At 39.9% G+C, this 17,518-nt stretch overlaps 1 protein-coding gene across 1 annotated transcript; it reads left to right on the top strand.

Annotated features, from left to right (window-relative positions):
* Positions 1-311: 311 nt before the first annotated feature.
* LOC117034810 (histone-lysine N-methyltransferase SETMAR) lies at positions 312-14,201 on the top strand. The gene is made up of 4 exons (XM_033128139.1): positions 312-740; positions 6,511-6,607; positions 11,270-11,558; positions 12,294-14,201. The coding sequence occupies exons 1-4, from the start codon at positions 675-677 to the stop codon at positions 12,343-12,345; spliced, it is 504 nt and encodes a 167-aa protein (XP_032984030.1). The 5' UTR covers positions 312-674; the 3' UTR covers positions 12,346-14,201.
* Positions 14,202-17,518: the final 3,317 nt, after the last annotated feature.

Here is a 17,518-nt window from a genome sequence, read left to right as displayed (position 1 = left end):
TAAATAGCTAGACTGTGCTCCTTAAGGGCCAGACGCCGATACATTTTATTCATATTTGCCTGACAGTGGGATTTTGGCAATTATTTATTAAATAAACGAATGAATTTTCACTCCCCCATCCTGGGTCCAGGTCGTTAATCACATGTCTGCTACAACTCCTCAATGATTAGACTTGCTAACATTTAGTGAAGTTAATTACATGCCAGGTGCTGAGCGGTTTACCTTCTACCTCTTTTCTTTCATTCTCCTTCCTCCGGAGGAGGCGTGCCCAGCACCTATCTGCGTTCTGTGCAGTCGTTGGTCGAGCCTGACGCCGGTCACTGCCAGGTCCCGCCCACGCCACGCCCCCACGCCGACCGCACGGCCGGGAGAAGGCGTGGCCATTGCCCTGCTGGAGGGTCCCGACCGTCACCTCTCGTGAGAATCGATCGGGACGCGCTGGAGGGCCGGCCCTGGGTGGGTGGCCGCACGGTCCGCTGTCCCACGGAGCCGGCGCACGCCGCGCCCCGCCCCCTCGGCACGCAGGCTCGCGCACGCGCGCGCGCACCCGCCAGCGCCTCAGTCTGGCCAGCGGGGACCGGGCGGGCGGAGGCCGGGCCGCTGAGGTACGAGGGGAGGAGCCCGAGCCGCTGCCGCCGCCGCCGCTGCCGCCGCCGCTGCCGCGGGAGAGGAGCATGTCCGCAAGTCGAGCCAAGAAAGTGAAGATGGCCACCAAATCGTGCCCCGAGTGCGACCAACAGGTGGGCGCCGGGGCCGGGATCGCGGGCGGCGGGGCGGGCGCGCTCGGGCGGGTGGCTGTTGGCGGCGGCCGTTGGCTGTGGAGAGGCCGCCTCGCCGGGGTCCCGGCGGCCGAGTGGAGGGCCGGCTGTTGGGCTCGGCGGTCACGGGGGGAGCCCGGACCCGGCCGGGCTGAGCCGAGGGGTGGCCGGGGCAACGCCCGGGGCCGCAGCCCGGCCGGTGCGCACCTGGCGGCGGTCAGACGGGCGAGTGTCCGTCCTGTGGCCGGGCCGCGCGGAAGGGGGCGTGGGCTTGTCCCTGAGTCGCCTGGCCGGCTCCGGGTGACAGCGGCGGGAGTCTGCGGGCAGCGGCCCAAGTGGACGAGCACGGTCCCTCCTTTGAGCCCCCTTCGGCCCCTCCAAGGATGCCCGATGTGCCCATCCGGGAGCCCCCTCCTGTCGCGGAGGGTGGCTTTGTTCCCATCAGCTGTACACGGTGGACCCCAAAAGTGTCCCCACCGCGACCTGGGTTCACGCCGAAATGTGACAAAAGGGACCTATGTAATGACGTTTTCCTTTTAAATTCGGTAAATTGGTGATCTTTTATGCTTTTTAACAATTGTCATAACCCAAATAATTATTAATTTGGTCTAAAGTTTTTGTAGAACAGTATTGAATGCTAAGTACCTACGAAAACCCTATTTTTCTAGGCGCTACCCTCTTAAAATGGTGTGTATTGTTCTGACTTTTTAAAAGAGGAATTAATTTGCCATTCATATCTATGTGTGGTTTCTTGAGTTTTTAATATCTGCTCTCCAAACTAAAGTCATGTGCAGGCCATGCAGTGCCGGCCGTTCAGCTAGACGTTCAAACTGACGGGCCCAGATATGCCAGGAAACACTGCATGTGATCAGAACAGCTTCAGAGTTTTGGTCAGTAAGGATCCAGCTTTCCAGGGGCTCTCCCTGTCTCTCCAAATGATAGGTCAGCTGTAAAGGAACAAAACCACGCTAGTGGTTGCAAGGGCTACCATGGCTTAGAAATTTCGTGTTTTTAGCCCATGAGCAAGGCCTTAGCTCTCGAGGTTTTGCAGGGAACGGCACGTTATATTTTACTTAGAGAAGCCCAAAGCTTAGGCTTCTCACCGTTTCCCTTCCAGTCCAGATGCCAACAAGGGGTCATTTTTACCATAAGCAATGGTACCTAGTAACACTGCAGACATTCTACCTTTATCAGGCTGACAGGGTCGCAGTGCTAGAAGAAGGTTAACCCAAGGTCTGTTTTTCTCACGAAGTTTTGTTAACCCTTTACTAACATGTCATAACCCAATGGAAAAAAATTTTTATTGTTTACTTTGTGTATAAAATTTGATTATTAACTAGAAAAAATAGAAATTCATTTGGAACTCCCTCAGTTAAAACCATTTGTCCGATATCTTTTATGCCAAAATTCAGACCTTAATATATATTTCTTTTCCAAATAATTACCTCTCTTCTTCCTCCCTCAGCAAGAGAAATTTACTGCCTCTTCTAATTCCTCTCAACAGTGTGTTGTAGTTTTTAGTGTACAGGTTTTGTACATATTTTGTTAAATTTATCCCTATGAATTTAATTTTTGGGGTGCTATTATAACTGAAATTGTTTTAAAATTTTCATTTTATCAATGTTTATTAATTATATGTAGAAATACAATTGATTTTTTTTATTGTAGTAAAAATCACAACATTCACTAAACAATTTTAAAGTGTATACTTTTGTGGCATTAATACATTACAGTGTTGTACAACATCACCACTATCTCGTTCCAGAACATTTTCATCACTCCAAAATCAGACGCTGTTTATTAAGCAGTCAGTGTTCCTATTGCTATTACAACCTCCCTCCAGCCCTTAGCAACTACTAATCTGCTTTCTCTCTCTATAGAGTTACCTATTCTTGATACTGCATGTAACTGGAATCATAGAGTATGTGTCCTTTGATATCTAATTTCTTTAATTTAGCACTTAGCTTATCCATTTTGTACACATGTCAGTACTTTATTCCTTTTTATGGCCAGCTAACATTGTATGGGTAAACCATGTTTTGTTAATCCACTCATCAGTTGATGGACATTTCGGTTGCTTCCTCCTTTTGGCTATTGTCAATAACGCTGCTGTGAACATTCATTTACAAGTTTGTGTGTTTTTTTTTAAAGATTTTATTGGGGAAGGGGAACAGGACATTATTGGGGAACAGTGTGTACTTCCAGGGCTTTTTTCCAAGTCAAGTTATTGTCCTTTCAATCTTAGTTGTGGAGGGTGCCATTCAGCTTCAAGTTGTCCTTTCAGTCTTAGTTGTGGAGGGCGCAGCTCAGCTCCAGGTCCAGTTGCCGTTGCTAGTTGCAGGGGGCGCAGCCCACCATCCCTTGCGGGACCCGAGGAATTGAACCGGCAACCTTGAGGTTGAGAGGACGCACTCCAGCCAACTGAGCCATCCGGGAGCTCAGCGGCAGCTCAGCTCAAGGTGCCGTGCTCAATCTTAGTTGCAGGGGGCAGAGCCCACCATCCCTTGCGGGACTCGAGGAATTGAACCGGCAACCTTGTGGTTGAGAGCCCACGGGCCCATGTGGGAATCGAACCGGCAGCCTTCGGAGTTAGGAGCACGGAGCTCCAACTGCCTGAGCCACCAGGCCGGCCCCTGTTTGTGTTATTTTTAACACCTGTTTTCATTTATTATATTCGCAGAGTGGAATTGCATGGTCATATAGTAATTCTCTATTGAACTGATTGAGGAACTGCCAAACTTTTCCACAGCAGTTGCCCCATTTTACATTGCCACCGACATTATATTAAAGGTTCTAATTTCTCCATATCCTCACCAACACTTATTATTTTTGTTTTAAAAAAATTATTATAGTCATCCTAATGTGTGTGAAGTGGGATATCATTGTGGTTTTGATTTGCATTTCCCTAATTAAGGACATTGAATATCTTTTCATGTACTTATTGACCATTTATGTATCTTCCCTGGCAAAATGTCTGTTCAAATTCGTTGCCCATTTTTAAATTGGGTTGTTTTTCTATTTGTGGTTGAGTTGTGAGTGTTTTTGTGTATTCTGGTTACTAGACCCTTATCAGATACATGATTTGCAAATATTTGCAAAAATCCATTCTGTGGGTTGTCTTTTCACTCTCTTGACAATGTCCTTTGATGCACAACGTTTATAATTTTGATGTAGTCCAATATGTCTGTTTTTCCTTTTGTTGCTTGTGCTTTGGTGTTATAACTAAGAAACTGTTGTCAAATCCAATGTCATGAAGATTTACCGTTTTTTTCATCTAAGGGTTTTATAATTATATTTATGTCTTTGATTCATTTTGAGTAAATTTTTCTATATGGTGTAAGGTAAGGGTTCAATTTCATTATTTTGTATGTGGATATCCAGCTGTTCCAGCTCCATTTGTTGAAGAGACTACTCTTCATTGAATTGTCTTGGCACCATTGTTGAAAATCAGTCAGCCATAGATGGATGGGTTATGTCTATTCTTATGCCAGTACTACAAGTGGGTTTTCTTTTTAAAACTGATTCACAGGATGTTTTTAAAAGACTCTCTTGGCCATAAAACACACCTTAACAATGTAAAAGAATAGAAAGTGTACAATGTCTGTTCTCATACCACAATGGAATTAAACTAGAAATCATTTAACAATAACTGGAAAATCAAAAATACATGGAAATTAAATGACACAATTCAAAATAACACATGGCTCAAAAGAATTTCAGTCCTTCCACTATATGAGGACTCAGAAGGAGCCCTCTGTGAACCAGGGAGAGGACTCTCACAACAATGTGACCATGCTGTCACCTTGACCTTAGAATTCCCAGCCTCCAGAAATGTGAGGAATGAATTTCTGTTGTTTCAGCATGAATTGTATATCCAATTGATTGATGGTGGTGTTGAGTTCAACTGTGTCCTGACTGATTTTCTGCCTGCTGGATCTGTCCATTTCTGATAGAAGTGTGTTGAAGTCTTCAACAATAATCCTGGATTGGTTTGTTTCTCCGTGCACTTCTGTCGGTTTTTGCCTCATGTAGATTGATGCTCTGTTGTTAGGCACATACACTTTTAAATAACACTCTATTGCTTTATGAATATTGTGATTACCTTGTAACAACAAAATAATCCGAAGTCTTCCCTCCTGTTCTTTGTATTATTGCTGTCATACATTTTACTTATATATAAGTACATATATACACATACACAGAAGATATATACATAAACAAATAATTGCATATGTTGTTGCTATTATTTTGAACAGACTGTTATCTGTTAGATCAATTAAGAAAAAGAAAAATGTTTTTATTTTGCCTTCACTTATTCCTTCCCTGATGTTCTTTCTTTCTTTATTTGCATCCAACTTTCTGGCCTATATTTTCCTTCTCTCTAAAGAACTGTTAACATTTATTACAAGACAAGTCTACTGGCAGTAAATTTCCTCAATTTTTGTTTTCCTGAGAATGTCTATTTCTCCTTCACTTTTGAAGGATAATTTCTCAGGGTACAGAATTCTAGTTGGTGTTTTTTTCTCTCAACAATTTAAACCCCATTCTCTTCTTCATTGCATGGCTCCTGAGAAGATGTAATTCTTATCTTTGTTCCTATACCAATAAGGTATTTTTCTGCTCTGATTTCTTTCAGTATTTTTTCTTTATCTTTGATTTTCTGTAGTTTGAAAATTATATGCCCAGGTGAGGTTTTTCTGGAATTTATTCTGCTTGGTGTTTTCTGAGCTTCCTGGATCTTTGGTTTGGTGTCTGATGTTAATTTGGGGAAATTCTCAGTCATTACTGTTTGAAATGTATCTTCCATTCCGTGTTCTAGTGTTTCAATTATGCACATGTTAAATCTTTTGCTGGTGTCCCACAGTTCTTGGATATTGTGTTTCTTTTGTGTGTTTTTTTCAGTCTTCAATCTTTTTTTCAGTTTTGGAGGTTTCTATTGATATATCCTCAAGTTCAGAGAGTCTTTCCTCAGCTGTGTCCAATCTACTAAGGAGACCATCAAAGTTATTCCTCATTTCTGTTAGTGGTTTTGATTACTAGCATTTCTTTTTGGTTTGTTCTTAGGATTTCCATCTCTCTAATTACATTACTCATTTCTCCCTGCATGCTGTCTACTTTATCCTTAAAGCCCTTAGCCTATTAATTGTAGTTATTTTAAATTCCTAGTCTGATAATTCCAGCATCCCTGTCATGTCTAGTTCTGATGCTTGCTCTGTCTCTTCAAACTGTGTTTTTGCCTTTTCGTATGCCTTACAATTTTTTCTTGATAGCTGGACTGATGTACTAGGGAAAAGGAATTGCTATAATTAGGCCTTCTGTAATGTGGTGGTAAGATGGAGGAGGTGGTGAAGCGTTCTATAGTCCTAATACCAGTGGCATTTTTCACACAACAAATAATCCTAAAAACTATATGGAACCATAAAAGACCCCGAATAGCCACAGCAATCTTGAGAAAAAAGAACAATTTCTTTCTCGTAGTCTAATCCATATTGTAACTATTCTGAGAGTCACATTTTAGGAAATAATTTTTGTACTTCACATTTCTCCTGGCCATTCTCATTAGCATTATTAAACATTTGCTGTATGCATGGAATTGTAAAGAACTAGGAGAATGGATATGATTCTTAAATAATTTTTATGAGGAGTTGATTTCTATCTTCAAGTTACTTATTGTTTAGATGAAGAGACGACAGAAACACTTGAGAAGTTTTATAGTAAAATTTAATATATTTTTCTTCTTTTTTCCTTCCAGGTTCCTGTTGCATGTAAATCTTGTCCTTGTGGTTATGTATTTATTAATAGGAAATTTCTAAAAATAAACCACTCAGTGAAATCATCGTCTTTTACAGGTAATTGCGAGTTTACCAACTTTTCATCTTTTATGGTTTCTATTGTATAAATTAAAAAATATTTTTTGTGAGTTAAAAAAATTGTGCTGGTGAAGTTATAATATTATAATCTATTGAAGTATATCTTTGGCTTTTATTAGATATAGTAAGTCAGTTTATGATGTTGATTTGTTCTTTACCCAATTTAAATTAACACCTTCGTAATACTGATAAACTGCAATACATTTTAATGAGAAATTTTAATTTGAAATTGTTAACTAGAAAAGGGAAACTTGGTTTTATTTTACTATATAATTTTTTAAAGTATCAGTTATTTTGTTCAATTTACTAGTTTAGACTATCTAAAAAATTGCTGATTTTAATTTTGTTTGAGTTTGCAGCTTTTTCTTTAATGTTGACAAATGTAGATTTCTTTAGTAAGTATATTCAGAGAAAGTGGGTTTTTGTTACTCTTAATTTTTTCCTATGATAAAATAAGATGTTTAACAGTAGTGAACCCAAAATGGGAGTAGATTTATTACAAACATTTATTGACTGCCTAACATATACCAGGTACTGTATATCTTGGGCACACAGCAGTAACTCTACCACTAAGATAGGTTCAGTGCTGTCATAGTGGATTAGGGACTCGTATCCAGAATATATAAAGAATTCTTATACCTTAGTAATAAAAAGAGAAATGACCCAGTTAAAACAACGGGCAAAAGATTTGATAGGATTTGTCCACAGAATATATGCAAATGTCCAATAAGTACATGAAAAGATATTCAACATCATTAGGGAAATGCAAATCAAAATCACGAGATGCTACTTCATACCCACTAAGATGGCAGTAATAAAAAAGAGAAAATAACAAGTGTTGATGAGGAAGTGGAAATCTGAAACCCTCATACACTGCTTAATAGGAATGTAAAATGGTACAGCCACTTTGAAAACAATCTTACCAGTTACTCAAATACTTAAACATAGAGTTACAGTATGGTCCAGCAATTCCACTCTTAGGCACTTACCCAAGAGAATTGAAAATGTAAGTTGACGTAAAAACTTGTACATGACTGTTAGAAGCATTATTCATAATAGCTAAAAAGTGGTAACAGTCCTGATGTCCAGGAACTGGTGATAAACAAATGTGGTCCATAAAATGGACTATGATTTCACAATAAAAAGAAAGGAAGTACTGTTATGTGCTACAGCATGAATGACTCTTGAAAATATGCTATGTGAAAGAAGCCAGTCACAAAAGATCACACACAGTGTGTGATTCCAGTTATAGGAACTGTGTCCACACAGGCAAATTCACAGGCAGAGAATAGATTAATGGTTTAGGGCTGGCAAGGGAATAGGAGGAGAGAATGAGAAATAACTGTCCGTGGGTTTAGTTTCTTTTAGGGGGCAAAAATGTTCTAAAATTAGATTCACAAACCCGTGAATATATTAAAAACCATTGAATTTTACACTTTAAATGGGGAAATTTTATGGTATGTGAATTATTTATCAATAAAACTGATTTTAAAAATAGCCAGGAAAACACTAAAGGGAAAAACTATGTGTATTGACCAGCCCTATCAGCCATTAAAATATAAAGCCTCTATAATTAAAATATTTTGACATTAGCATAGACAAATAGACCAGTGGCAAAGAATAAGAAGTGCAGAATCAGATCCAGATTCATATGTAAAGTTAGTATATGGCAAAGAAATGCTATTTCAAATCACTAGGGTAAAGATGGACCTTTTCTCTTTTTCTTTTTTATTATGGTGAAATATACATAATATTTATTACCGTAACCATTTGTAGGTGTCCAATTCAGTGGCATTAAATACATTCGCAGTGCTGTGTACCCATCACTACTATTTATACCTGAAACTTTTTCATTTTCCCCAATATAAACTCCATACCTATTACACAATCTCCCCATTCCTTCCTCCCTCCTCCGCCTAGCTATCTATTCTTTCTGTCTCTATCAATTTGCCTATTCCAGATACCTCCTATAAGTAGAATCATACAATATTTGTCTTTCTGTGTCTGGCTTATTTCACTAAGCATAATTTTTTGAAGATCTATCCATGTTGTAGTGTATATCAAAATTTTTATACCTTTTCATGGCTGAATAATTTCCATTGTACACACACACGCACACACACACACACACACCACATTTTGTTTATCCATTCATCTCGTTTCGGCTATTGTGAATAATACTGCTGTGAATATTGTGTACAAGTATCTGTTTGAAATTCTAGTTTTAGTTCTTTTGGATATATGCCTAGGAGTGGAATCGCTGTGTGTGCAAGATAATTACAAAACACTTAAAAAAAGGGAGAGGAATATATTGTTGAAAGAACATGGAAGCCAACCTGAAGGAGTTCCTAATCGCCAAAGCTGGAACAATTTGAGCAAAAGAAATAGTATCATTGGATTATAACCCATAGAATAATAAATATCAGCCCAAACTGATACAAATAAAAAACTGGGGGAAAAGACAGTTCTTCTTTATAGAATTACAGTTAATAACTATGGAAGGATTGAGGGAAATAGAAAATCAGCATTAGCTAAATACAGTAATAATTGTTGCAGACAAGATCTACTCATGGATGAAAATTAGTGAGTGAAAGTTTGAGGAGAAGTAAAATTTGTATAGCATCAAAGTATTCTCCCAGACCTTCATGAACCGCAAAGGGAAAGATACTAACTTTACAGGGAAGGAAACTTGGCCAAAATTTACCTTAATCAGTGATCAAGGTGCACATCACAGTAATAAAACATATCGACGTTATGAAACCCATGACATGATACACTGAGAACGATATATCATTTTTGTGTATTCTTGCCAAAAATGCATAACTTTAGTCCAATCATTAGACAACATTGGCCAAACCCAAATGATACGCATTTGACAAAGTAATCGATCTGTTACTTCAAAAGAGTCAAGGTCATGAAAGATAAGGGAAGACTGAGGCACTGTCAGAAATTGGAGGAGACTAATGAGACATGACAACTAAATACCATGTGGGATTTCTTTCTTTTACAATGGCCTGTCTTGTCTAATGGAATCTATTTCTGTGTTTTCTCTTTGAAGATTTAAGGCATGTTTTAAAATGTGTTATTTTAGCTTGTCTTAAAATGTCTCTGTTTCAAATTGTTCCATTATTTGTAAGTAATTTTGAGATATGAATTCTACTCATGTGTCCCTTCACTACAGTGGTTTTGAGTCCGCCTCCCCCTTTTATGCATTTGGGAAATTCTCTCCTTTGCTTTTGGATTTAGCTCTGTACTAAAACGAGCTTTATTTTTTGGTTGTATATTAACGAGCGTTTTTTTTTTTGAAGTGGAAGAAGTGGCTTCTTGCATCAGTTAAATCTATATTGATGGGAAACCTTTTTTCCCTATTTTTATTCCATTTAGGAGCAACAGGGTAAATTGCTTTTAGTATATTAGAGGCCAATTAGAGGCCAAAATAAAGCTACTCGTTTTCCTAATATTTATCTTATAGTTGAAATATATATATTTTGTTTTTTGGTAACAATATATTATGGTTGAGGTCAGATTTTTTTCTGCTTTTGTAATAAGAGATTAATTATTGACTTATTTAAAGTAGCTTAATTTAGAATTTAAGTGAGGGCAAAAAGGATTGGAGACTTTTTTCTCTCTACTTTACTGTCTTGGAAGCAGAGGGGAGGAAAAAGGCAGAAAAGTTGCTGTAGAGGAATATGTACTTATAAGGGGCTGGAATTAAAGTTGCTGAGAAAGAAACCTTCCCCCTTACTACCCCAAGATTCACCCCAAACATTGTCCAGAGTCGAATTTTGCTAAATCTCTCACATTTTTTTTTTATTTTTAATTTTTTGGTGGGTTTAAGAAATATATGTTATGGATGTTGTTTTAAAAAAAGCGCTGGGCAATGGACTCTGGTGCCATTTAGAATAAGGACTGGCAGAGGGGAAATGCAAACTTAGGCAAACAGTTCTTTCACATCCCTAAAATATGTTCTTTTTATTCATCTACACCAAAATTAAGCATAAAGCCAAAAGGAGTGAATAGAGAGGTGAAAGAAGATAAATTCTAGAGTAAATAAAGATGTAGAAAACATAAAAAAGGTCGTGAAGTCGCATTCATTCAGATCACGTGAGACAGGGAAGAAGAAGACCTAAAAGTGCTTCTGTCAGAAAACATAAGAAACAGGTACTGATCAGTCCATTATGGGAGAATTTTTTCCCCAAGTATTAAATTGGTCTGAGATCTTAATTTGATAGTACTGAAAAAATTGTTTGGTAGGCATTGAGTTCCTGGATTTAAAAGCACAACTCATATTTTAGTTCAAAAGCATTTCTTTTATGGTAGATGCTTATAAAATTTCTGGTAATTGTATTCCTGTTGGAAAACATAAAGACTTAAAAGTAACAACCACCTGACAAACTGATGGCAGCAGAGTACAGTGATTAAAACATGTATCCTCCAAATGAGATTGCTGATACCTGCCCAGTCGAAATTTCACCATGATTGGTAAAGGTGATGTGAGGTCTGTTTTCAGTTGTGTTGTTTAGTATTCACCATGATGTTATGCTCTTCAGTTTTTATTGTTTATTTTCTCCAACAGACGTGAACAACGCTGTATCTTTGAAAGGTTTGCGAATACTTTTTTTTTTTATGAATTTTGACTAGGACATAGTGCAGCCATGGCAAGTGGAAACAATATTTCTGTCTTTGGAGAAGGCTCCGTTAGTGAAAGGACTATCCGGTGGTGGTTTGAAAAATTTCGTTCTGGGGATCTGAGTCTGAAAAATGAGCCTCGAGGGAGGCCCAGATCTGTTTTAAATGAAGATCGGTTGAGAGCCATGGTGGAAGCTAACCCCAAAAAAGCAATTCGAAGCCTTGCGGCAGACTTAGAAGTTTCTGCTACAACCATTTCTCGACACCTGGCAGCAATAGGAAAGGTGAAAAAATTCGACAGGTGGGTCACACCAGTTGACGGATGATGATAAGCTGAGATGGTTAGAGAGATGCTCCTCCCTTACGGTTTGAAAGAGCAGAGACTTGTTTTGGAGAGCATTGCGAGTTTTTTCAAAAAATGAAATTAAAAGTGAGCTGGACAATGATTGCATGTCGATGAAGTTCCCAAACAATTGTTAAAGCCATCATTGCAACCAAAACTAGTTTCGTAACTGTATGGTGGTATGCAAAAAGGGTATTTCATTACTGCTTTTTAACCCAAACTGCTTTTACTGTTCTAAAACTAGCAATAGCATTTTGTTGTCAAGAAGTTGAAATTAGGTATTAAAAACTGATCTAAAAGCACCGTGCATTGGTTAGCAGACATGGTCCTATACTTTTCCATGACATTTGACCACAGAAATCACAGATCACTATAGCGAAGTTAACTGCATTGGGCTAAGAAATTTTGCGTATGCGTCATACTCATCTGACCTTTTTTCAACAGATTACCACCTTTTTTGTCATTTTTAACTCTTTCTAAGAAACACAACATTCTCCAGTTGAGAAGCAGTAATTGAAGCATTTAAATAAATTTTAACAATAATTTTATAAATATGGTATATACGTATCACTTAATATTGGGGAAAGTTTTATCACTTGGGGAAAGCAGTTAATGCTAATTCTGCATATTTTGGTTAAATAAATCTTTTGTTTTTCTCAAAAATGCAACATTTTCATTTTGACCTGCAAAAAGGCAATTTCACATGGTTCAGTCTGATATCTCCCAAGACCCTAGCAGAGCATGAAGACTGAGACGCACCTAAGATACGGCCAAACCACATGCTGCTCCTGAGTTTTGGGCTTCTTCATGGCGAAATGTGGAGCTACCCAGAGAGGGAGAAGGAGAGAATGAATTCCAAGGATTAAGGACCATGGGACGCTTTACTGCAAATTCAAAAACAATAACAAAAGCAGTGACATCCCTTGGGATAAGAGCAGCCCTGCACTATGACACACGTGTGGTGAGCAGAGTGTTGGGTGCTTTCAGTCTTGATTTACTCCTTTGGCTGAATGCCCTAGTCTGGAGTCACCTCATCTTACTGCTCCATCCTTGGGTTTGTCAAGGAATCTGCTCAGTGTTTGTGTGGACTCGTGCTTACTCCCAAAAGAGGGAAGCTTCTGCCTTAGCTCAGGCCGATAGGGAGGGTAGCAGGGCTAAGACCAGAAGTGGGGGAAGGACTTTATTCCAAGAGCAGTGCAAGCTAAACACGCACAGAGCGAGAGCAGTAGCTTGGCCAGTGTGAAAGAGTGGTGGCGTGTACTTACTTAGTCTGGATGATAGTTATTTTATGGCCATCACCCTTCCCTCAATGCGCAGACCTCTTGTTAAACTTCAGAGCTGGATGTTGGACTTTGATCACAAACAGTCATCCCACATGAATGGTTCGGGGATGGGTAGGAAACCCACACAGAAGCAGTGAAATGTGATGAGACAGAAAAAGGAGTGGATAGAGGATGCTGAGTTATCCTAGCGAGCTTCCCTTCCACCTCCAGCAGGGGCGTGGCCCCGAGAGACAGAAATGGGCCCTGTCGTTCTTGTGAGCACGTGGATCCAGCTGGCCTGGAACTGGTGCTACAAGTGGTTTGAGTTATGTGAGCCGGTGAGTACCCTGCTTAAGCCATTCTGAGTTTGAGTTTTCCATTTTGGCAAAAGAAAGATTCCGGACTGATATGCTCCTTGAGCCTTAAAATGAGCCTCAGGATACCATGTTGCAGGGTTTGGGGAGTTCATTAACTGTTCGGGACAGTTAATGTAAAGCATGGGCACAGTTGATGCCCGATACGTAGTATTTCGTGCTGTGAGAAGGAAAAGCATAGGAGGCAAAGCAGGGCCTGGGACACCTCGGGAGGCCCCTCTGTGTCCAGGGCTGGTGAACGCTCAGCAAGGCCTGGTCCCTGGTGCGGACTGTGCAGAGGTGCCCAGCTGTGAAGGAGGCCGGCTCTCAAGTGACTTTGAGCTGGTGGTTTTCTGCAGTGAGTGTTCCCTGAGCCAGTCGTTATTGGCCACGTAGGAGGAAAAGAAAGCGTTCTTTCAGAACAAAGATGAGGCCTCTCACTGCCTTTCCTTTGGTGATTATTTGTACCTTTTTTCTTAATCATAGATTATACAGAGTGTAAATGTTGTGAACAGAATTAACACCAAATGAATACATTTTCACCATGTGATCATCATCTCTCCATTGCTTTGGAAAAGTAGGAACTACAGCTTTAAATTTATAACTCTTTAATTTAGAAGCTGCATTGGATTTTCAAGAAAAATAAAAATTTTACAAACACAAAAACCAAGCATCCCAACGCTCTCATTCTCCTTTCCCAGAAAAGAAAGAAAAGCTTTAAAAGTCTCTTTGGTAGAAACTTTGTTTTGAGTGTCAAAATAAAGGAATGGAGTTGGAAGCTGTTACATCTCACCTCCGCCCCCCGCCCCCCGACACGTTCTCCCCCACCCTCTCATTTCCCTGAGGTAGCTTGGGTCCTACCGTGGTTCCCCGAAAATAAGACCTATCTGGACCATCAGCTCTAATGTGTCTTTTGGAGCAAAAATTAATATAAGACCCGGTCTTATTTTAATATAAGACCGGTTATAATATAATAATATAATATAATACCGGGTATAATATAATACTGGGTCATATAATATAAGACCAGTCTTATATTAATTTTTGCTCCAAAAGAGTATTAGAGCTGATGGTCTGGCTAGGTCTTATTTTCGGGGAAACATGGTAATTATAAAAGGGAATAAAAAGTGGCTTTGAATAGCCATTTAGTTCAACATGTACCTACTACCTGTTATTAAGGAAGCTCCTGCCTGCTCTCATTGCTCATTGTGAGACTAGAGCAGCTACAGCACTTTAATAGCTTGCGGGAAAGGTCGTGAGCAGAGTTAGGAACAGCGTCAAAAGCCAGTGGGAAGTGGATTTCTCTGGCACCTGTCCTGTTTGTTGGATTCTCTGTTCCTCTGTCAGTGCTTCACCCACAGTAGCCTCCTTTCTCTTCCTGTCACCTCAGCTCATTTGCCCATGCTGTTCTTTCTGTCTGAATATTTGCTGTGCCTCTTCACCTTATTAACTCTACCCATCATGCACTTTTCCTCCGGAAAGTCTTCCCTGATTACAGGTCGGGGGGGGAAAGTCACCCCATTACAGGTCAGGTCCCCTTGACAATGACTTTAGAGCCCCAGTATTGCTCTTTCATAATTGTGATCATAGTAGTAATATATTTATTTGTGTGATAGTATGTATTTGTCTATCTTCTCTGCTATATTATAAGATTCACAACAGCAGGGATTTTGGTTTTTTTTGCTCTCAAGTGTACCCTCATCAAGGGCACAAGATCTAGCACATAGTAGGTGCCTAGTAAATGTTAAACGAATGAATGAATATTAGGGCCAGTTTCATCCACTTTGTAGAAAACCCTTGTGTTATCAGTGTAAGTAAGGAATATGTATGACAGCAAATAATTGAAAACCCAATGGACATTGGCTTACATAAGTAGGTTTTATTTTCTATAACTTACAAAAATTTCCAAACATACAAAATATTTGAATTTTACAGTGATCACCAGTATGCCAACCTCCTAGGTTGTACCACTGACGTTTTACTATACTTGTTTTATCACTTGTATCCATCCGTGTTTTTTTTAATACATTTCAGTGTAAGTTTTAGGCGTTAGCACATTTCACCGTAAATACTTCAGCGTACATGTCATTACTTAGAGTTCTTATCTGCTTCAGGTTCTTGTTGAGATAAAATTTTAATTCAGTAAAATGCCCAAATTCCAAGTGTGCTATTCAATATGTTTTGACAAATGCAAACACTTGTGTAACACAACCCCCATTATGATACAGACTATTACCATCAGCCCAGAAATTTCATTTATACCCCTTTCATTTTATCCTCCTCACCCTTACCTACAAAGCAAACACTGCTCTGATATTTTTATATTAGGTTGGTGCAAAAGTGATTGTGGTTTCAAGAGTTAAAAATAATTGCAAAAACCGCAATTACTTTCGCACCAACCATAGTATAGTTTTGCCTGTTCTAGAACTGCATATAAATGAAATTGTACAGTATGTGCTCTTTTGTGTAAGACTTCTTTTACTAAGCATGTTTTTGAGATTCATCTATTTTATTGCGTGTATCAATACTTCGTTTCTTTGAAAAGGGGTTCCCTTAAATGAATATACCAAAATTTATTTATCTGTTTACCTGTTTGATAGACATTTGTGTGCTTTTCCCCTCAATTTGGGCCTATTATGAATAAAGCTGTTACGAATATTCTTGCACAAGTCTTTTTGTGGATATATGTTTTCATTTCTCCTAAGATTGGAGCTCCTGGTTCATAGGCTGTGTATATTTAGTTACCATAGAACTTTCTCCAAAGTGATTACACCATTTTATACCCCCTTCACTAACATTTGATGTTATTAGTTTTTTAAATTTTATCCTGGTAGGTGTGGAGCTGTATCTTATTTTGAGCTATTTGCCTCCTTTCACATTATAAGGAATTTAGGGAGGCAGGGCATGACTGAGGTAGCTACGCAACAATGCTTTTGGGGACCCAGGCACTTTCTGGCTTTCTGTTCATCCTTCTTGGTGGATTGATCATAACTCCCTGCGTGGCACCTGGGGTGGGCAGCCTCTCAGATGGCTCCCAGTGACCCTGGCCTCTTGCTATTCTTTCCCTTGTATAATTCCTTCTGATTGAGCGTGGGCTGGACTTAGTGACTTGTTTCTAACAGAATATAGCAGAAGTGATAGCAGGCCACTTCGGAGCTGAAGTTATGAAAAGCATGTGGTTTCTGCCGTGTGCTCTCTCGTTCTTTCTCAGCTCATTCATTCTAGGTGGAGCCAGTTGCCCTGTTTGGAGGCAGCTCTTTGAAGACTGCACTGATGAGGGACGGGGGTCTGCCAGCAGTCACGTGAGCGAGCTTAGGAGTGGGTTTCCCCCAGCGGAGCATTCAGATGAGATTGCAGAACCTCACGTGCATGTCTGACCCACAGACACGGAGATAATGCTCGTTTTTTTTAAAGCACTAAGTTTTGGGGTTATCTGTTGTGTAACAACAGATAACTAATGTAACACCTCATGATCTCATTGTCATAAGACGGCGTGCTGCACCTTCAGCGCCTCATGTTCATGCTTCCGACAGTAAGAAAAAGGATGAAAGGCAAAGAACAAAGTGTCCTTGACACGAATCTGTTCATTTTTATCAGGAACCAGAACCTTTCTAAAAATCCCACTCAGCACACTGGTTTACATCCTATTGGCAGACTTTGGTTTAATTCCTGTTGGCCAGAGAGAACACCACATGACCATGTCTAGTTACAGGTGGCTAGAGAGAAAGGGGGAGCTGGACGGAGCTGCGTCAGTCAACTGTCAGTGTCTGTCACACTAACCACTTCAAAAACCCCATAGAGTTAAGACCTCTTAACACCCACCCCAGCTGAGTAGCTGTTTTGGGAGATTTCCAGAAAAAGGACCTATTCAAATGAAACTCAGAAAACTGCTCAGGGCCTGGATTGCAGGGTCTAGGTTCCTACGTCAGACCCTACATCATTCTTCATGGGGAAAACTAATGTACTCTTCCTCGGCTACTTCTATTCCTCCAGTCTTTTGCAATAAAAACTTGAGAGTTATCCTGGAAATGTCCCTGAACATCCCCTAACTGTCAGCAAAATAGCTCAAGTTTTGTTGATATTGTGGCCTCCTTTTTAAAACCCCACCACTCTCTTTTACTGTCCTTCCTCTCCCGTACTTCAGGTCTGATAACATGAGGCATATTGCTGAACCACGCATTCTGAACTTCAGATCAAATCCTGTTACTCCCCAACTTAAAACCCTTATTGCACCACTGCCCTCAGGAAGAAGCCTACACTCCTTCCCGTGGTAGTAAAGACCCCGCGTATGTGGATATGGCCC

This window comes from Rhinolophus ferrumequinum, chromosome 15 (genome assembly GCF_004115265.2).
Source record: "Rhinolophus ferrumequinum isolate MPI-CBG mRhiFer1 chromosome 15, mRhiFer1_v1.p, whole genome shotgun sequence".
NCBI classification, from domain to species: Eukaryota; Metazoa; Chordata; class Mammalia; order Chiroptera; family Rhinolophidae; genus Rhinolophus; species Rhinolophus ferrumequinum.
Note: the sequence above shows the minus strand (reverse complement) of the source record. Positions and strands in the feature narration are given on the sequence as shown.

Bases quoted from the DNA above. Each gene is read 5' to 3' on its own strand.
- LOC117034810 (XM_033128139.1), top strand. From the start codon at position 675: ATGTCCGCAAGTCGAGCCAAGAAAGTGAAGATGGCCACCAAATCGTGC. The intron at 741-6,510 runs GTGGGCGCCGGG...TTTTCCTTCCAG, and splicing joins GCCCCGAGTGCGACCAACAG to GTTCCTGTTGCATGTAAATC. The intron at 11,559-12,293 runs GTGGGTCACACC...ACCTGCAAAAAG, and splicing joins AAGGTGAAAAAATTCGACAG to GCAATTTCACATGGTTCAGT.